Source organism: Parambassis ranga, chromosome 2 (genome assembly GCF_900634625.1).
Source record: "Parambassis ranga chromosome 2, fParRan2.1, whole genome shotgun sequence".
Taxonomy (NCBI): domain Eukaryota; kingdom Metazoa; phylum Chordata; class Actinopteri; family Ambassidae; genus Parambassis; species Parambassis ranga.
The window spans coordinates 27,604,155-27,624,463 of NC_041023.1; the positions used below are offsets into that span (position 1 = coordinate 27,604,155).

Below are 20,309 nucleotides of genomic sequence, written 5' to 3' on the forward strand. Positions count from 1 at the left end.
TGCTTAATCTACCTTGTCTGAGTGAAGTACAGAAAACGGAGAGACCACATGTGCCTGTAGCTTTGATGAGGGTGCTTACAACTCTCTCTGTTTCAATAAACCCCGCCACCGCCTGAATCTAGCCTGAGAGCAGTCATTATGACTGGTACGATGAAAGATATCAGTACTTTAAAGCAATACTATGCAAGTACTTTACCTTTGAATTGCACTAGGGACAATGCAGCTTCTTTAATTCCCACTCTTTGCCCCGAAAACTAGTTCTTGCACCATGTTACTTGATAGGGTACAATTTCAAGCCCACCTCATTACATGATAAAAGCATGGAAAGCGTTGCAAAGGTTGTTGCAAGAAGTCGACCAACTTTTCACACTGTAATTCAGATAACACCAGGTTCAATCCTTTTTTACAAAGGCGTAATCTCCTAGGGTGAGGCATGAAGCCCATGCAGGTCTGTTCTCAACCTCAAGGCCCGGCCAGGCCGAATCCAGCCTGCTGCAACATTCTATCAGGCCTGCACCACGATGTCCGACATAAAATAATCCATCCCTTTGATTTTAATTTATCATACACATTTAAACTACCCACAGCATTCCACTATATTAATATAATTAATAAAACCACAGTGATACTAACACAAACAGTTTATTTTGTGCAGCAAAGACGTCAAAGATCAAAGGTAAGCGCTCCTACTGTGTTGATGAGAGAGCGCAGCTCAGAGCTTTAATTGTTGTACAGTTGTGAACAATAAAGCAAAAAATAAACGAAAGTGGATAGTGAAATACAGTTTCAAAGACAGCTGTATATTTTATGGAGTTCGGTGAAAACAAAGCTGCCTGATGTGCGAAGAAATAGTCGCCGTCCTAAAGGAAAATAATCTCAAGCGTGATTACTCGACTGAACAGGGAGAACAGAAGAATCAGGGAGACAACAACATTTAAGCAAAATATTTTCTTCATACCAATAAAAGTGACAACTACAACTTCAAATCCAGTACAAACTGTTTAGGGCTACTTTTTGGCATTTATTCAAAGAAGGGGAGAGAGAGCGAGAGAGAGAGAGAGAGTTGTGCGTATTGTGCGCACAACACAGCTGCTTACCACCTTATTATGTTTCATACATTAATATAAAGCAGGTAAATCACCTCAAACGAGAGCAATTAAAAGTTTCATCCCTAAATATATTATGCAGCAGTCATTAACAACTGCTATAGCTATAACAGCTGCTGTCTGCAATGGCCGTATCTGTATATAGGGAAAGAGAACAAGAAGAGGGTTTTCATTTTAAAATGTGATCCACTATCTCAAGACATATTGAAAAATGTTGACCCTGTATAACTCCCTGGGAAATGTATCATTTCAACAAATGATGTTCCCGTGTGCAATTGCATTTTAGGAAAATGATTTCATCAGATTCCAACACAGCACAGCAGAATAAATTGGGCTTTTGGCCTTTGCTTTGATGTACATTTCACTTTCATTTGAAGTTTTGATATGTGGTTGTCTAATCTCCTTACTTTCATCACTGCCTCTCCAAAAACTTTCCATCTTAAAAAGTTAGAATATTTAACAATGTGATTACTGGAATGTATACCTGGTGGTATCACTGTAATGTAGGTGGTGTAGAGAGTTGGAAAATATTTTGCAGAATTTTACCTACATAGACAAGGTAATCTAACTGTGCTCCCTTCAGTGAGTATAGCCACTGGGGAAAGATGGCTATGGAGGAATAGCTCCTGTCTGTAGAAGCACTGGGGCCCCAGGCTGGAGATGGGTTACACTTCCCAGTGTCAGTGCATGCCGCTCGTTCCAGCTCAGCAGCTTTGTGGAAAGACTTCATCGCACCAGTGATGGGCAATTATTGCTAATGTCAATCAAAATGATATCAAGCCAAGTCCCTGTTCGCTGATAAGGTTCTGTTTCCCTTTGCCTGCCTCTAACTTCTCTCTCTCTTTCTCTGTCTCTCATATCAGCACACAAAATTGGTGGTAAATGGTAGATAAACGAAAGATAAAACAAAGAAAATAAAGCCGTAAGAATCCTGGAAAATGGGTTTCTTTGATGCTATTGTCAAAGTGTCATCAGCTCTTAAAAGGCTGATACTTTAACTGTGTGATCACACCAGTTGAAGTGTCTGACAGGCTTCCTCTGCAGAAGCAAGACAGTCTCAGCTGTTACAACTTCATGGTGAGGTGAAACTCTCCACAGCATGCTAATACAGTTTTTTCATTTTAGCACTGCACTCTATCCATTGCATCCTCAGCACCAGGACCACCTTACACTGCATATTACTGTGTCTTGCACATGTAAATCTGCCCCACTTACTCTGCCCTACTAAACTGAGCGCCATGTTTAAGTGCTTCATTTGTGCGTGCTGTTTTAGAAGTAAAATGCTCATGTGAATCGTGGAGGCTACAAAATAGGTCAGCGTCAGCAAATTCGTGGAGACGGCAGGTGTAGTACTGCTTCATAATTTATGGAGCAGCATAGTGGGTGAATGGAATGGTAAAGTTGTGTTTAATACATATGTATTTCTACTGACAGGTGTGTTCACAGTAGGCAACGGTGGAACTGGTATCTGAGAGAGGAAATTAAACTTATATGACATGTTTGCGTGCATGAGCTGGAGGTGCTCACACATACGTAACAGCTCATTGTATGCATTAGAGTGTCGGGGTGGATTATATGAAGTCAAATCAAGTTGAACTGTACAAGGCAAAATTAGATTTCTTTGGGACCAGGATGCAAAACATTAAACCAGGCATTATTTAAATCAAACATTAATTAAGGCACTGTATATATATCCCATTTGAGAGTGATGGCAAAAAAGACAGATAATGATACTGAGATCTTTTTCTGCAGCAAAATCAGGAATTAATAACTGTACTGTATGTATGTTTAAGTCAAAATAGAAGGGAGGAGGAGAAGAAAAAGGGTGGGTGGATAGATAGACAGACAGACAGACAGACAGACAGACAGGCTGCATGTTTGAGTTCCCTCAACATGCAGCCATGACTGTGCTGTTTCCATAGGTTCAAGTTTTTATACTGCAGTGAGCCCAGTGAGAGGGTTAAAGTAACATAACTAAAAAAAAAAAAAAGCAGCAAATCCTCAAATATATAAAGCTAGAATGATAATGATACATTACCAAACAAACTATGAGATTGATAAGACAGCATCTATTAATTCCAAACAGGGGAAAAGATGTATAGTGCATAAGTGAGAACATCAATGTAGATTCTGTGTATGATATGTCTTATTTATAAGTATTATTATTTTTTTGTTCTTCCTTCCTGAAATGCAACCCTTGCATGCACTCAGATCTCTCAAAAACACTGCATCAAGACCAGTGTTTACTATGCATGGAATTTATTTAGGCAGTGTGGGCGAATAAATCTGCCCCCACACCAGGAGACTTTTTTCTGTTTATTTTTTCCTTCCTGTGAAAGTGGGATGCAGCCGATTGTGGGACACAGACTTTTCTGTGTGCAGCCTCTTTATTCCCTCTTGCAGAACGTGAGCAGCTGTCTTCAGAAAGCATTAAGAGGTTTGCTCGGTTGTCATGGAGATACCTCAGATGTCCCAGATGACCTCAGGTTGAAATTCAGAAATTCTTTGCTTTTCATTCATAGGTACAGTTGATGTGTCCTTGAGTAGGGCTCTAAAGACACCGACATGCTTCCAAGTGCAGCACAATGAACGGCACTGTGCGAGAAGTGGTCCCAACTGATATGAAGACACACACTGAGTACTAGAGTCTTGTAAATAAAATCCAGTGGAAGACCATGAGACCCAATGAGAAGGGTATGGTAAATAGTCCCTATATGAACAAAGTGTGAAACATAGACAGTTTGTCCCTCTCGCTGACCATAGACTGTAAATAGAGAGACATTTTGAGGCTATGTGGCAGGCTTCTGACATAGCCATTTTGGCAATGCCTACACTCCTGATTAATCCAACCTGTCAATCAAATGCCGCAAAATGTTAGATTCTTAAATGGGGGAAATTCTTACATTTTAAGTTCATAATATAACAAAGAATCTATCTAAACTGTCTTTGTGCCAGGCAGTAGCTAGGCCAAGACACAGCTTGAAGCCTGCCAAGATGGAACTTGCATTTATGATCTGACACTTCACATGAGAATACAGCTGCTCGCTAGGAGTAATGTTTTTTTCCCCAATTATTTTTGTTAACCTTTAAAGGTAACTATAGACATAACATTGACATCACAAAAATGCTAGAAGACATTTTTTGTCATCAAGCAACACTAAGCGCTTCAGAGAAGCACTCCAGGATAGACATGTCTGCTTGCTGACACATGCCATAAATATATACATTACAATTTAGAACAAATAGTTGTTAAACACAGATTAATCATTTTATCATTTTATCATTGTCATTATCTGTTATTTCTAAGACCTGGGAATATATATGATCATTGAAATGGAAGCAGTTCTAATCACTTGGGCGGACAACATCCATTCTGCTAAAGTATGGTAAATGTCAAATGATCAATTTATTTTTAAGGAGCTATATAAGAAGCAAGATACTGTGCAGTGAGCTTGTTAGTACATTTTACAATTCTAAATTTCATGTCACCAAGGCAACAACACCAGGACCCCAGCTATCCCCACAAGCTATTAACCATCACCAAACAGCACTAATGGCTCTTTTGTTGCAAAGACTCACTAATGCTGATGCAGATATTTAACGTTCCGATCATAGCCCCTCTTTGTTCCTCTAACCTTTACTCCTTGCTATTTGACCATTTCTCATTATTGACAATGTGATTATGTGGTCAGCACATTAGCGCTGGTCCTCTCACTCCCACGGCTGTCTTTGTCCATCCCTTCTTGTTTATCCTTTGCACAGGTTGGAAACAGGTGTTTCGTGGATCAGTGTCTATTAATGTTCTATTTACAGAGACAGCAAATAGTGACAGGATATCCGATGAATGTGACACAGACTTAATTTCAGCAGCACATACACTATGTAAAACTGTCTGGTTAACAGAAATGAATCTTGAATGCACACCCAACCCCTAAGAGATGTTTAAGAATAAATGGATTACAACACTGTTCAATCTCCTCACAACCTCTACATTAAACACCTGACCTGCACCTGTCTGCCCTCGCCCCCTGGTACATACCCTTGCATGCCGCAAATTTGTCAGGGTCGTGGATTGTACTCTCAGGAGAGCATGGTATATTGGAATGAGGTTAAAATGAAATATGAGGTCTGAAGTGGAGTTCTAATTTCCCTAGGGCTTCACACCTAAAGCCCAGAACACCTGCTGATTAGAATTGGAGGGTTAATTCTAATAAATTCCAGGCAGGCACCAGTGAGTTCTGACAATGGATGGATAAATGGTGTGTGTCACCATCTTCAAGTGGTGCTGCAGCCCATAAGCAGTAAGAGAAGGCAAAAGGCGCACATTCAGTATTTCACCTTCCAGAGAGCTGCTGGGATCACACAGTGAACGCAGCAAAAATAAATACATAAATAAATAAAAAGGCCTGCGGGCAACCAGGGAGAATAATCCATAAAATAGAAAGCAATAAATTGACAATGCGACTAAACCAGCTAAGAAATATGGGGTCTATTTTTCAATGATTACACTAGATTGGACAAGCATGCTCAGCATACAGAGCTCTGTTGTAATACATTTAACACCCAACAACAATAATGCCAACAAACACACGTAAGCTATGTCAATATTCATTGATAAGGAACAAGCGACAGACCGTATCCTGTAGACAGACTAAAATCTAATGCTCTGTAATCCTAAAGTTGGTGTGTTCCACAACAGGGTATTTGTTGCAGTGCAAATTAATTTGCAGCTGTATTTACTGTATTTGGGAAATTACAAAATTAATAAATGGATAGCACTGTTGCATGTATGCATGTTTTCCCTGCGCCGGCGTGGGTTTTCACATTCCTTGTTAGGTTACTTGGGAAATAACCTGGTCATAGGTTTGAGTGCGAGTGTGAATGGTTGGTTGTCTATCTGTGTTAGCCCTGCGACAGATTAGCACCCTGCCTCTCTTGTTATTAGCTAGGGAAGGCTCCAGCCCTCACGCGACCCTGTTCAGGACAAGTTTACTTGCTCACTTAAAATGCAATATACATGTAAAATACAAAGAGTGCAATAATACAGTAGAATGTATTAAATCAACAGACACCATTAACAAGGATATTCTGCTTCTGATGTGTAGAACCGGAGTTTGCACGTTAAAACACTAAAAACGTGCCTGTGCCTGTCAATTGGTCACTCTAAATTGCCCGTAGGTGTGAGTGTGAATAGTTTGACTGTGTATGTTGCCCTGTGATGGACTGGTGACCTGTCCAGTGTACCCTGCCTCTCACCTGTGACGCTGCACTGCAGGACAAAGCGAGTTCAGATGGTTGATGGATGGATGGATGTTTAGAACCTTAATAGAAATACTGTTTTCATTAATAGAATCATAATATTTTCCTTGATAAGGCTGTACATAGACTCTTACTGTGGAGATATTTAAGTAATTATATAAGTTATTATGTGTGGAGCTGATCATTATTGCAATTTTAAGGTTAAAAGAGGGAACTATGACAAAAAGTTAGCAAATAAACATAACATGAAGTTAGAGAGTGGAGACATGATGAAAGACTAAGAAGGTAATATTGGTACATAAAAGACAAAGTGAGAGCAGAGGAGCGGGAGATGCTCCCAGCAGGAGACTTCAACAGCAGCAATTTTACCTGAAAAATCAAGACAAGCACACTGAAGAAGACTTACAGAAAATCCCACACACACAAGTATATTACTGCAGTGTGCTATAAAGCAATGCAAACTGCTATTAGTGATGGCTGTTGCTATTACAGTGCTATATACTGCTCCCTCATTTACATAGAATCGGGGCATTTTTTTTGTACAGACCTTTCTTTCAGCTTCTACAGAATTGTGCCAAATTTTGTCATCTTTCATTGTGATATGTCACAGTGGCTATGTGTTGATTTATAGAGGGAATAGTGGTGATGGTAGAAATGAGAATCAACAAAAGTCAGTTTACACATGTCTACTCTCACCAAGTCAGTCATCAGTCCAATTGGCACTGCTGGAGGACTAAGAAGGTGCCTATTATTAGCACCGGAAGTAATAACAACAATGCTGACAGACAAGACAGATGTGACTTTTGAAAAACAAATTTACATCGACTGTATAGTCCATTGTCATAATTCAGTTTTACTTCACTGTCAAATCTAGAGGATGGTTAAAGAAAACAGATGCCTCTGTCCCCTGGCAATAAGTCAGATTGGACCAAATGTCACACAATATGGAAATATAGTAAGTATTCTATGGTGCTAATATGACTGTTTTGGTTCTCTCTCATATCTCTTATAGTGTGTCAGGCAGCTGATTTTAAAGAAAAAGCTAAACAAGTGCTGTACCTTTTTTCAGCTTAGCAGAAACAACAGACACAGTTACACAGTAGCTGGTAAACACATTGCAGTGGAACATTCAGCAGCTGACAGAGCCAGGTGTTTCCCTCGGGAGTTGAAGACCATAGCTAAGCTAAAACATGGAGAATATTAGTATAATGTTTGTGTTATTGTGTTTACTAAAATCGGTGCTACTATGTTATATGCCAGGGGTCTGATACATCCTGCAGATGCTGAATAAATTGTAAACAAGGGAGCTGATGCACCTCAAACTACACTATGTTGCCAAAAGTATTCACCCACCCAACCAAATAATTGAATTCAGGTGTTCTAAACACTTCCATGGACAGTGTGGTACTGTGATAGGACGCCACCTGTGCAACAAGTCCAGTTGTGAAATTTCCTTGCTACTAAATGTTCCACAGTCAACTGTCAGTGGTGCTATGACAAAGTGGAAGTGATAGGAAGAACAGTAACTCAAAGTGGTAATCCACATAAAATGACGGGGTCAGTGGATGCTGAGGAGCATACTGCGCAGAGGTCGGCAACTTTCTGCAGAGTCGAGTAGCTGAAGGCTAATAGCTGCAAAGGGTGGGCCGACATCATATTAAACCCTATGGATTAGGAATGGGATGTCACTTATGTTCATATGCATGTAAAGGAAGATGTGAATACTATGCAAATACTTTTGGCAATATAGTGTATGTATTAACTAAAGGATCAACTGATTTTTTTTCTGTAAAACAAAATATTAGCCAGCATACAAGGCTGATAGTGTAACATACAGACTCCAAACAGAGACAACAATGGCATATGAGACTGTGTAGGCTGCTTTTCTTCTACTACAGACAATTGAGCTGTCACACAGTCACACTGTACCACAGTTTATCAGCTACAGCAGTTATTATGTGCCTGCTGTCTTAGATTGAGCCCTTAGCTTCACCACTGTCTGAATAATTTTTTAATGTTTATGTAAGTCTGATCTCTTCATTAAAATGTGTAGATGTTTTTTCATGTGGGACTTGCTACATGTCATTCACCCGATCTTTCCCCTCTAACATTACCTGTCTGGTTGTCTCTATTTTGACTCGGGAATATAAAAAGCCTAAAAGTCAGTCATATCACACTTCACTCTCATGTCTCATTTTGACAAATATATTGCTATGCCATCACATGCATTAAAATGAATAATTTATTTCTTTGAAAATGTACATTTTATCACCCCTTCCTTGTGGCTGTCTTATATGAGGTTAATAAAGTTAACAACCAGATAAAATAAGAGCCGTGCTGGTCAAATCATGGCTCTCTTAAACATCTTTATAAGATTGCTTTAAAAAAAAAGGTAATGTGTGAGACTAACTTTTATTGAGTATGTCTTTGTGGATGTTGTAATGCTATAAAAATAATGGGACTAAACAGTTCAGCCAAAATGGACAGCAGAGAGAGTGGGTGGCTGGGCTACAGCATTCAGAGTCAACCGTTAATTAAGACCGATCCAAACCCCTGTTGGACGTGCTGCACTATAGGACAGCATCAGCCATAAATCTTTGAAGTGAGTCACCGTCACCGCCTATGTGCATTCCTCAATCTTTGTTCTTCTTCTCTACCGCTCGGAACTCTGTGTCTCACATAAATCTGTATGTGCATAAAGGAAGTCTAATACTGAAAGGCCTTTAGAAGAATTTGAGAGTCAACGTGTCAATGTCACCTTTAGTCACCGATTATGGCTGTCAGATTTTAGGTGTGTGTGTGGGCTTACCCATTGTTAGATTGTTGTAAGAAACAACAGAGAACAGAAAGTGGAAGCGCAGCAGAAGAGCAGAGAATGCTCAGGTGACATTTAAGACAACGTCTAATGATGGAAAAGGACTGAGCTAACAGCCAGCCACTAACAGAAGGTGCTTCCAAACTATGTAAACCAATGTGTTCCTAAATACACACAGCATGTCTAGCTATTATTAGTGAAATGTCATATTTCAATAGCTTTGGAAGCCTCAGACAACAGCCATTGGGCTGAGCACATGAGAGGGTATAAAAGCAAGCAAGCTCAGTAAGAAAAGAAGCTATTGGCTATCCCACTAAATTTTGCCATTGAAATATGCTATTTACTTCCTGCTCTGTAAGCTATGACGGGACCTTTTGACAAAAAAAGTTGGCAAGTTGGCAACACTCATCTCCGTGCCAGTGGGGAAAAAATGCCTCCCTGCATTACTTGATGCACATATCCTGAACCAACACACCCGAACCGAGACACATGTACCAAATGGATCAGGGTTTTTTTTTTTTCCCTGAACCGTCTCATGCCTAATTGTGACTATACAAAAGTAAATTCCCTAAGCACGAGGAATAAGTAAGGAAGCACAGATGAAAAACTTTTCACTCCACCTTTTGAGTGTGACCACAGAATCCTCCCCTCCCTTTAGGTGCAATACCATCCAACCTAAATCCCTAAGCCTTTTCTTGAACACGCACTCTAATATCACACTCCATAACTCTCTGGCACTTCATATGTCATGCAGATCATAAACAATGAACATTCACATTTGTTCGTGATGAATGCTGACTGTTGTAATTTCACTGTTAAGGTCGCTGTGCTGGCAAATACTCACAGTCAAAGTTACCGTCCTTCAAAAACACAATAAAGTCCAGGGTGATCACAGGTCAAGAGCAGAGTTCTCATTTTGAAAGACTTATCTAGGAAATAGTGCTCGCCAGCCCCTAACATATCTCTTTCTTGTTCGTAGTTTATCACTCCCATCAGTACTCTTTATCAATTCATCATCTTATTTCCAAACAGCAATAATGAGCACCTGCACATTTTCTACTGTGCAACACACAGCTTCTTTATATACTCACATATTTATTAAGTAAGAAAAGAGGTTTGAAAGATGGATGGGCGGGCGCACTGCTAAGACAAACAGACCTTCAGTCTGCTACTGCTCACCAACTACAATTCTAACAATTCAATTCACATGTTATGTGGTCTTCCAGTGACAGAGTCATATCCCAAACAAATGGCTTTAAACTAAGGTTAGCTACTGACTTAAAAAAAGAATGTATGCAAAAATCTATATTTATTAATTACACTTGATTATACAGAGATAATCTGAACACTAAAACCCTTAGGTGTATAGAAAAGTTCATTATTGCATATTATTATAACTGTAACGGACTGTATTTAAACACCACAGGAAATGATGCTGCTTACAAGCAGCCTTGGTATTAAGGAAAAGAACTGCTAGTGACAGTTAAGTTCAAATTTAAACTAAAAATGTTAGCTAAAACCAGCTTTTTTGTGCAAACAAAAAAGAAGATGCCTTACCTTTAAACTTATGAAAAACAGCCCAGAGTTCAGCAATGTCAGTAGCAAAGGTGATGTCTGTGTCCAGAACAATGACTCTCTGCAGATCCGACGGTAGTGTCTTAGTGAGCACCAGCTTCATCAGCCCATAGATCCCAGAGTAATGTTTATTGGGGATCCATGACACCTCAGACTGAAACAGCACAGCAAAGAGAAGTTGGGATCATTCAACTGAATTTTATTTCATTAAAGACAGTTTAGAGCTCATTATATCTGAGAGTTAGTGAGGTAAAGAGGAGTCTGTATTCTTTACCTTTAGCTCATCTGCATCGTAGAAGTCCACCCTGACAGCAGGAACCATCCAGGTGTGGAACAGGGAGGACAGGATCTGCTGAGCGATGGAGTCTGTGATGAAATGGAAATGAAGAGGGTTCCGCCTGCAGACACATAAACACACATGGCCCACCTTGAATGCATTATTTCCTAGAAACATCCTGCTTCTTATCACAGTAAGGAATCCACATGATAGAAGCAGAGTGGTAAAAGAAGCAACATCCTCCCTGACAAACAAAAAAATAAATCCTGCCAGTGACATGCTTTCACCATACTGATGTGTATCATCACTGTTAAATATGATAAAGTGATTCTATCACATCAGAAATTGGCATTTAATCTTCAACATTATGCTTTATCAATCCAACTTGTTCCCATTTCGCATCATTATAAACAGAACACACACATAGATATCTAGGCTTCAACAGATGTCTCAGCAAATGACCGGCCATTAGAAATGGAATGACTCACTAGTTTGCAAAATGTGGATTAATCTGCCTCTGAAAAACAGTCCCCATCAAATGCACTACATCCTCCTGTTTTAGTTACGCCATAAAACAAGAACTCACAGCCTGGTTTGGAAAATTATTGATTTAACCTACAGTATATATGCTGCTTAGAAGCAGAAGGACCAGTGAAGTTGTGTGCAAGCATAGGTATTAAATGGTTGCACCAATGGCTGTGATGGTTTGGTCTGTGGGAGGCTTTGACCTGTATTGTGATGTTAAAGAATTCAAAATAAATCCTGGGATATGTAGGGCCACTACGGACACAACCCGATGCATCCTTTGTTACCGGATGGAAAAGAAGTATGCATTTGTCAACTGTGTTTGAAACCTTGTCACACTACAGCAATGATGCAATTGGTCTTTAATTAGTCTTTCAGTTGGGAGACAGCAATAATATATTGTACGCTTCTTTAGTTAGCTTAATTATTAACTTGTGCAGGCATTGAAAAAAACGAAAAAAAACAAAAAGTAGAAAGCACACCCATTGTCACTCCAGCCAATGATCAAGGAGTTGTCAGAACAATGCTCTAACTTAGACTGCAGGACACTGATAGGCACTGAAAGTTTCCAAAAGTAGACGTTCAGCAAGACCCAGACTTGTGCAGTGCAAGCACCATATGGGAGCCTAATATTTCCTTTCATGAAACTTTATAGAATGGTTGAGACACACATGTATTTACACATCCATGGAACAGTCCATGTAACATAAATCTTGCAATGAAAGGGCAGAAGTGAGTTTATATGTCATTTTGTATGTATGTGTGACTTGCTTGTATGCAGACTGGAAGACTGTACAATTTGCCTTAACCCTCATGGACTGTTCGCAAACACTACCCTTATGTGTTGTTCGGGACAAAAATGTCCCCTAACTTTAACAGTTTTAAAAATATATCAGATAAATATTTTTTTGCATTTTTTTGCATCACCAATTAATCACCAATTTTATAAGGGGTGGTGCTGAAAATTGGAAAAAAAAAACACAAAATGGCTAATTCTTAATAGAAAAGGTGAATGTGCACTGGATTTTTTTTAACCTTTATTACAGTCTTGGTCATGTCAAACATCAGTAAAAAAATTGACTTTATTGCATTATTAGTTTTTGCACAGCACTGGATTTTCATTTTTTCTCCCATTTTGTCCCATAGACTTACATTATAACCACACTTTTTTTGACTGCACAGCCATGGCACTACATAATCATGCATTTATGATTGTTGGTGGTTTACCCTGTTGGTAGGAGGTAAAACTTGTGATTTTTACAGTTAACAACTTAATGACCATATTAATTAACCCTTTACCTGCAGGCCTGTGCTCATGTAGTGTAGATTCTGGCTTGTTTATGGAGTTATAGGGAGTATTTTAGCACATAATTGTGTGTCTACACACTGTGTGTGTATGTTAGAGAGGAAGAGAGCCATTTGCACACTGATCTTGTTGTGTGTGAGTACACACAATCACAGTTTTCATAGAGTAAACAAAAACAAAGAACGTAGGAATGCAACAAATAGCTGAGAACTTCTACCACGATGACAATTACATTTTGTCAACACAAAATTTTGTTGTTGATGCCTCATAATATTTAAGCAACCTGAAAGGCATTTAATAATAGAATTGTGCACAGTCATCAAATGCACCCCAGGATGGGTTGGGGGCAGTAGCTTCGTTCTTTGCACCATCTGCCTCCTAAGTCAACCCACCACTGAAGAAGTCAAACAGATGAATTATGGGAGATGCTCTGGCTCAATTTGAGCAGTGAAGTAAAGTTGAGACCACAATGATCTAAAGTCTGGGTGTCAGGGAAGGAAAGTCAGGAAAATACTTAAATCTGCATGTTACTAAATAGACACCATAGATAGATAACTTGGTAACGATAAATAATCATTGACTAACCAAATCTAATCTACAGTTTACTCCCCTACTAAAATTAGTATTAAAAATAGTTTAGTAAAGTAAAGTAAAGTAAATTTGTTGCAGCCCTAAAAGAAAGTGCCTGGCCCTTTGATGCTGAGAGGTTCAGACTAAACAAAACAAAAACACTAGTGGACTTGCATGCATCCTCCTGGTCATTTAATGGTGACAAGAGCAGCAAGCAGCATGAAGAGAGGATTCACCTGTGCATGAGTGAAGGATTCGCTTGTGAACGAATGAAGGATTCACTTGTGAACAAGTGACGGATCTACTTGTGCAGCCTTCACAGCTTCACAGCCTGGCCCTTCATAGAGCCAGGCTGCACAATCATTTCCAGAGATTGTGCACAAGTGAATCCTCTCTTCATGTTGCTTTCTGCTCTTCTCACCATCAAATGACCACAAGGTCACATGTAAGACCACTTGCCTTTTTGTTTTGTTTAGTCTGCACCTGTAGACATCAAAGGGCCACACATGCATAGCAGCACTTTCTCTGTTTTTGTTTACTATGAAGACTCTGTGGTTGTGTGTACTCACACATCAGTGTGCAAATGGCTCTCTTCCTCTCTAACATACACACACAGTGTGTAGACACAGTTATGTGCTAAAATACTCCCTATAACTCCATATACAAGCCAGAAACTACACTACATGAGCACAGGCCTGCAGGTAAAGGGTTAATTAATATGGTCATTAAATTGTTAACTGTAAAAATCACAAATTTTACATCCTACCAACAGGGTAAACCACCAACAATCAAGAATGCATGATTATGTAGTGCCATGGCTGTGCAGTCAAAAAAAGTGTGGTTATAATGTAAGTCTATGGGACAAAATGGGAGAAAAAATGAAAATCCAGTGCTGTGCAAAAACTAATAATGCAATAAAGTCAATTTTTACTGATGTTTGACATGACCAAGACTGTAATAAAGGTTAAAAAAATCCAGTCCACATTCACCTTTTCTATTAAAAATGAGCCATTTTGTGTGTTTTTTTTCCCCAATTTTCAGCACCACCCCTTATAAAATTGGTGATTAAAGGGGGGGGGGGGGAAATGATTTTTTCACTACTGTTGATTAGAACTGAAGTTAATTAAAAGGTCTATGCAAAAAAATTTCAAAAAAATATTTATCTGATATATTTTTAAAACCATTAAAGTTAGGGGATGTTTTTGTCCCGAACAACACATAAAATTTGCCCACAGTGTACTGTTGACATATGAAAAAATTTAAAATCATATTAACAAAACTTATGTAAAATTAAGCTTGTTGAGCAAAAATGATTCAATTTGTTCACATATTGACAAAGTTATGGCCAAAATAAACAGAAAAATTTCTCTCAGAGGACAAAAATGTCCCGAACAGTGCATGAGGGTTAAAATAACTGAATAGACTTTTTATGTAATGTACTAAAAGCTCCCAAACATCTGTGTATCAAGCCAAAGTGATCATGTTGTGTAACACAGGCTGGTCAGATTGTTCATTTCTATTGGCAGACAGCTGCTTTAAATAATCATGTAGACCGTTTATGTGATGCAATATGTTCATAAATGAACATATGAACTGGAACAAACCCTACCTTGGCAACATCTACAGCCTCATGATTGAAAGCTCCAGACAAACAAGTAATTAGACCATGTTTAAATTGTTTAGTCAACTTATATAATTCAGAAAGTGAGTGTGGTGAGCCCTGAGGCTGGAAGAGGCAGACACAGCACTGTGAGATTCATCTGACCGAAGATGATTCATTGGACCAAAGCGTCATTCAGTGAAGCTCGTATGGCATGTCTTACGTCAGCTCACACATAGGATAGGGGTGGGAGGGGGGTGTAAAATAGGTATTCAGGACCTCTGAATCAGGTCAAGAGAAAGTGACACTGAGCTGAGGATGTGAGCCCCCCGGGATGTCGTGTGCTGAATGACTTTGGGAATGAATGTGTCAGCTGCACTTGCTCAATAAGTGCTAGAGGCTGGGAGCTGTCAAAATGTATCGGAACTCAGAAAATAGGAAAAGCTGTCAGCCACAGCAGAGCAAACAGAAAGGGTCTTCATCGCCACTGGACAAACAGCAACAAGCCTTTGATGGCATGCTTGGGATCTTGCCAGTAAGGAAGCAAATACTATGTCAAGAAGATCCTGATAATTGCAGCTGTCTCTGTGATAATTTAATCTACATTATCCAATGTTTAATTCTTGTTCTACTAACAACTTAAAAACTGCCTCTCTCCCCTTTCTTCCTACAATCACACGTTAGGTAAAGAGGGGAACTTCTGAACATGACTGTACTGCAATCCCTATGTTTCTCACAACAACTAGAGGTCACCTGTCAGGAATGTATTTGCAGAGGTCATTAAAAGCTTTTAAACAGATGACTGATGTCAGCTCTCTGCTGAGAACAGTCAGATTATTCTGACAGGACATATACAGCTGCAGTCGGACAGATCAGACTGATGAGAAGCCCTGCTGTCTGACTGAACACAGCAGAAAGAGGCCATCTCTCAGGTGGGGCGACATCAGTCACACAGTAAGGGCTACCCTACAGGGCTCTCCATCACTGTAGCAAGAAATGAACTGATAGCAAATATTTGATTTACAGCATGAGCTAACAGCGCCCCATGCTAGATATTAACCGACAGAACAGTAAGCACAAAAAATGAGAAGGCATATGTTTGAAATGTTGCCCTACTTTGATTTATAGTATATTCAATATTCCATTACATGTGGGCAATACAGTAAAGAAATGGAGCAGGAGTGGCCATTTCATAAAAGCTGCAGGTCAGAGCTGTGTTTGACGATCGATGTCCTCTGTCCTTTTCCACCTTCTCAGTCATTCAACATGATGGCCACATGACTTTAGATCAGTGTCCAACAAGCTGACCTCTAAGGGTATCTGCCCGCTTACACATTTGTCACTCAGTGGCAAAACACCAGTGAGTCAACATTTAAACATCCCCTCTGATTAAACAGAGCCTGCAGGGGTTACCATATTAGCTATGCTGCTGGTGAAGCATCCAGCAAAAACGGCCATTTCTGTCCAATTTATCGGTTGTACACTCTAACCTGCTGTGCACTTTAAACTGCTTTACATTCTGCACACTCATTTATACGAGGATAATCTGGGCTGTGATGTTGAGGTCTCCTCTTTTATCTGACTGTTTGTCATTCGCTTAACACTTTAACTATTTAAAACTCAGGTTGTGTTTTATTTCCACTACCATTTGCCAGTTTTCCAAACAAGTTATAGAAAATATATAAATTACAGTTTTTCTATACACCAGCATCTTTTGAACAGAAACCAGGTACTGTTATATTTTTGTACTAAAATATTCCTAACTTATTACACATTCACTTTTTATTTGGTTAGGTTTAGGTAGCCTGACAGCGGTGTTCCAGGAATATGGGGTACTGGATCGAGCAGACAGAATTTCCAGTTGTAGCCATGGGGTGGAAGGGTTGTGGTATAAGGATCACAGGATTAAGTTCCTGCTTTTTGCAGATGATGTGGTCCTGTTTGCTTCATCAAGCCAAGACCTCAAATCCTCACTGGAGCAGTTTGAAGTCAAGTATGAAGAGGTGGGGGATGAGAATAGGCATGTATAAATCAGAGACCATGGTGCTAAGCTGGAAAAAGGGTGGAGTGAGAGATTGACAGGCTAAAAAGGATCAGTCGAGTGTGCATAGTAGGGGTAGAGCGGTTCACCAAATCCACGGTTCGGTTCGTATCATGGTTTTCGGTTCGGTTTACATTGTTGAGGTTTTTTTCTATTTTAAACACTCTGGAAATACCAGATGAGCATAAAATACATAACCTATTTATCCAACATTCAACATATTTAAGAATCAGTTCAGTGTATCCCCTATTATTATATCAGGTCAAGTCAATTTCATTTCTTTTTAATTTCCATATAGCGCCAGATCATAACAGAAGCCATTTAAGATATAGAACAGGTCTACACCTTGTTCTTTTATTAACCAAACCAACATTAACCAACAGCTCATGATTATCTTATTTGCACAGCAGCATGTCATTTCTGCCTGCATGGTTGTGCGTTTACAATTCACTGCTGCTGTCTGTGCACAGAGGCACGAACGGTTCTCATTTTTTTTCCTAAACCGTCCCACCCCTAGTGCATAGTAATGTGTTGTGGTGAAGAAAGAGCTGAGCTGCAATGCAAGGCTCTCAATTCACCAGTCAATCTATGTTCTTACTGCCCTTATAACCAAAAGCTATGGATAGTGACCAAAAGAATGAGACTGTGAATACAAGCGGCTAAAATGACTTTCCTCCGCAGGGTGGGCAACTATTCCTTAGGCGTGGGGGTGAAAAGCTCAGTTGTCCAAATAGGAGCTTGGTGTAGGCATTACACCCTTCATGTCTAAGGAAGGTGAAGTGATTATGGCATAGGAAGGTGAGGTGATTATGGCATCTGGTTAAGATGCCCCCTTATGCCTCCCCAGTAAGGTGGTCCGGGCATGTCCAATGGGAAAAAGCCCCAGGGTCGAGGAGATGGTCGAAGGATTTCCTGCTTAAACTGCGGCCCCACTGAACCAAATCTAAGTTGAAGAAAACAAATAGAGGAATTGATGGATCGATGGATGGATGGAAGGTTAAAGCATTAATGAAGAAGATGAAACCATCTTCGTCCCCCCTCGATGTCCTGCCAACAGCTTTGTTGCTAAAGAAACCTGATTTATTTGGGCCACATGGTGTTAACATTATTAATCTCTCTTTTAACAGGCTCTGTCCCAAGCTTATTTAAACAAGCAGTTCTTAGTCCCATTTTAAAGAAGCCTTCTCTGGACCAATCTGAACCCAATAATTATAGAGCTATATCTAAACTGCCTTTTATTGTTCGTCTGGGATTGTCTGGGACTGTTTTAAACTGGTTCTCATCACACCTCAGTGACAGAACTTTTGCTGTTCTTGTTAATAACATCATGTCTGATGTGTCCCCTCTGTCCTGCGGTGTTCCTCAGGGTTCTGTTCTTGGTCCACTTTTTTTTTTAAATGTATATTACCCCCCTTGGTCGGATCATAAGTGCTTTTAAAAATGTGTTTTATCACTTTTATGCTGATGATATCAGCTGTATTGTTCTTTTAAAGACACAGAGTTAGATCGGCTACAAGAACTGATAAATTGTGTCTCTTGCATCAAAAACTGGCTAGCAGCAAACTACTTACAACTACATGATAACAAAACAGAGACTCTTGTGTTGGCCCCAGATGAGAAGATTCCTGTCATCACTCCCCACCTTGGTTCTCTGGGCACGTCAGTTCAACCAAGTTTAAGGAATCTTGGAGTTATGCTCGATAAATCTTTGTCCCTTGATGGCCACTAAAAACAACTTGTAAAGAACTGTTTCTTTCAACTTCGAAATATCTCAAAATTAAGGCCGATGTTGTCAAATGCAAATCTAGAGATGATTATCCATGCTTTTATCTCGTCTCATTTAGATTACTGCAATTCACTTTTTACTTCACTGTTTTAACAATTCTGGACCCAAACGCCTGCAATTTTTAGAGCTTTAAATGGGCAAGCCCCCCCAGTACATCACAGACATGCTGGTGTGTTACTCCCCTGGACGCGCTCTTCAATCCTCCTGCCAATAGCTTCTTGAGGTTCCAAAAACCCGCCTTAAAACCCAGGGAGACCGATCCTTTCTATCCGTTTGGCCAACTCTGTTGATTCTTTTAAACGGCAGCTGAAAACACTTTTATTCAGACAAGCTTTTAGTTGTTAGTAGTTAGTTCTTATTTTGTTGTTTTTATTTCATTTTAATATGTATTAAAGATATGTATATCTTTGGATTTAACTGCACTTTGTAAAGCACTTTGTGACCCTATCTGTGAAAGGTGCTATATAAATAAAGCTTACTTACTTACACTAGCATAATCAATATTAGCATGTTTATAAATAAACACAACTATGTTCATACTGTGATTTTTTTCTTACGGCCCCACACGGTGCACCATCAGAGAGAACATTTTTACCTGCCTTTAAAACAATAGAGAAAGACTGTGCTGCTTCTGGTCATGAAAATGTGACAGCAGGAGTTAAAGCTAAATTTACATTTAATTATAATTAGTATAAAATGAAATCCTTATTGCAGCTCTGGAGCTAATTAACTTTAGTGCTACGGAAGCTGTGATGCTGACTGATTACTAAATGCATATTATATCACTCATTACTTGTGTTTACATAAAAGTGGCGTACACATTGAACACCAAGTGATGTCAGGATAGTGAAGAGCCTATAATTGAATGTTGTATATTGCATGGACCACTAAACAACCAGATAAAAATGAGAAGCCTCTAAACACAAGACGTTCTTTAACCTTTGTTTGTACGGACACCAAAAGGGGGCTAGCCAAAATTGGCCACTCATGTGTTTAGTAGCTATTTAGTTTAAATGTTGTTATTTGACACAATTCAGATTTTTTTTTCTGAACCGTCCCATGCCTACTGTATGTGTATATATAGTATTTAATAGACAACCTTAAAACACAATGTATTTTGCCATGGCCATCACAGACATAGTGGCATCTACAGTGAGGAATCAGCCAAGAACTACTCGGGAGGAACTCGTCAATGATCTCAATGCAGCTGGGACCATGTCACCAAGAAAACAGTTGATAACACACTACGCCGTAAATGACTGAAATCCTGCAGTGTCCGCAAGGTCCTCCTGCCCAAGAAAGCGCATGTACAGGCCTGTTTGAAGTTTTCCACTGAACATCTGAATGATTTAGAGGAGGACTGGCTGAAAGTGTTGTGGTCAGATGACCAAAATCCAGCTCTTTGGCATCAACTCAACTTTGCTTTGGAGGAGCAGGAATGCTGCCTGT

At 39.5% G+C, this 20,309-nt stretch overlaps 1 protein-coding gene across 5 annotated transcripts in view; it reads right to left on the bottom strand.

Annotated features, from left to right (window-relative positions):
• The window catches only part of large1 (LARGE xylosyl- and glucuronyltransferase 1), a 109,868-nt gene that overhangs the window by 30,088 nt on the left and 59,471 nt on the right, over positions 1–20,309 (bottom strand). For all 5 annotated transcript variants that reach the window (XM_028400137.1, XM_028400138.1, XM_028400135.1 and 2 more), the window contains 2 exons: positions 11,030–11,153; positions 10,738–10,909 (listed from right to left, as the gene is read on the bottom strand). In XM_028400137.1, the coding sequence (XP_028255938.1) occupies positions 10,738–10,909; positions 11,030–11,153 (296 nt within the window). The remainder of the gene's footprint in view (positions 1–10,737; positions 10,910–11,029; positions 11,154–20,309) is intronic.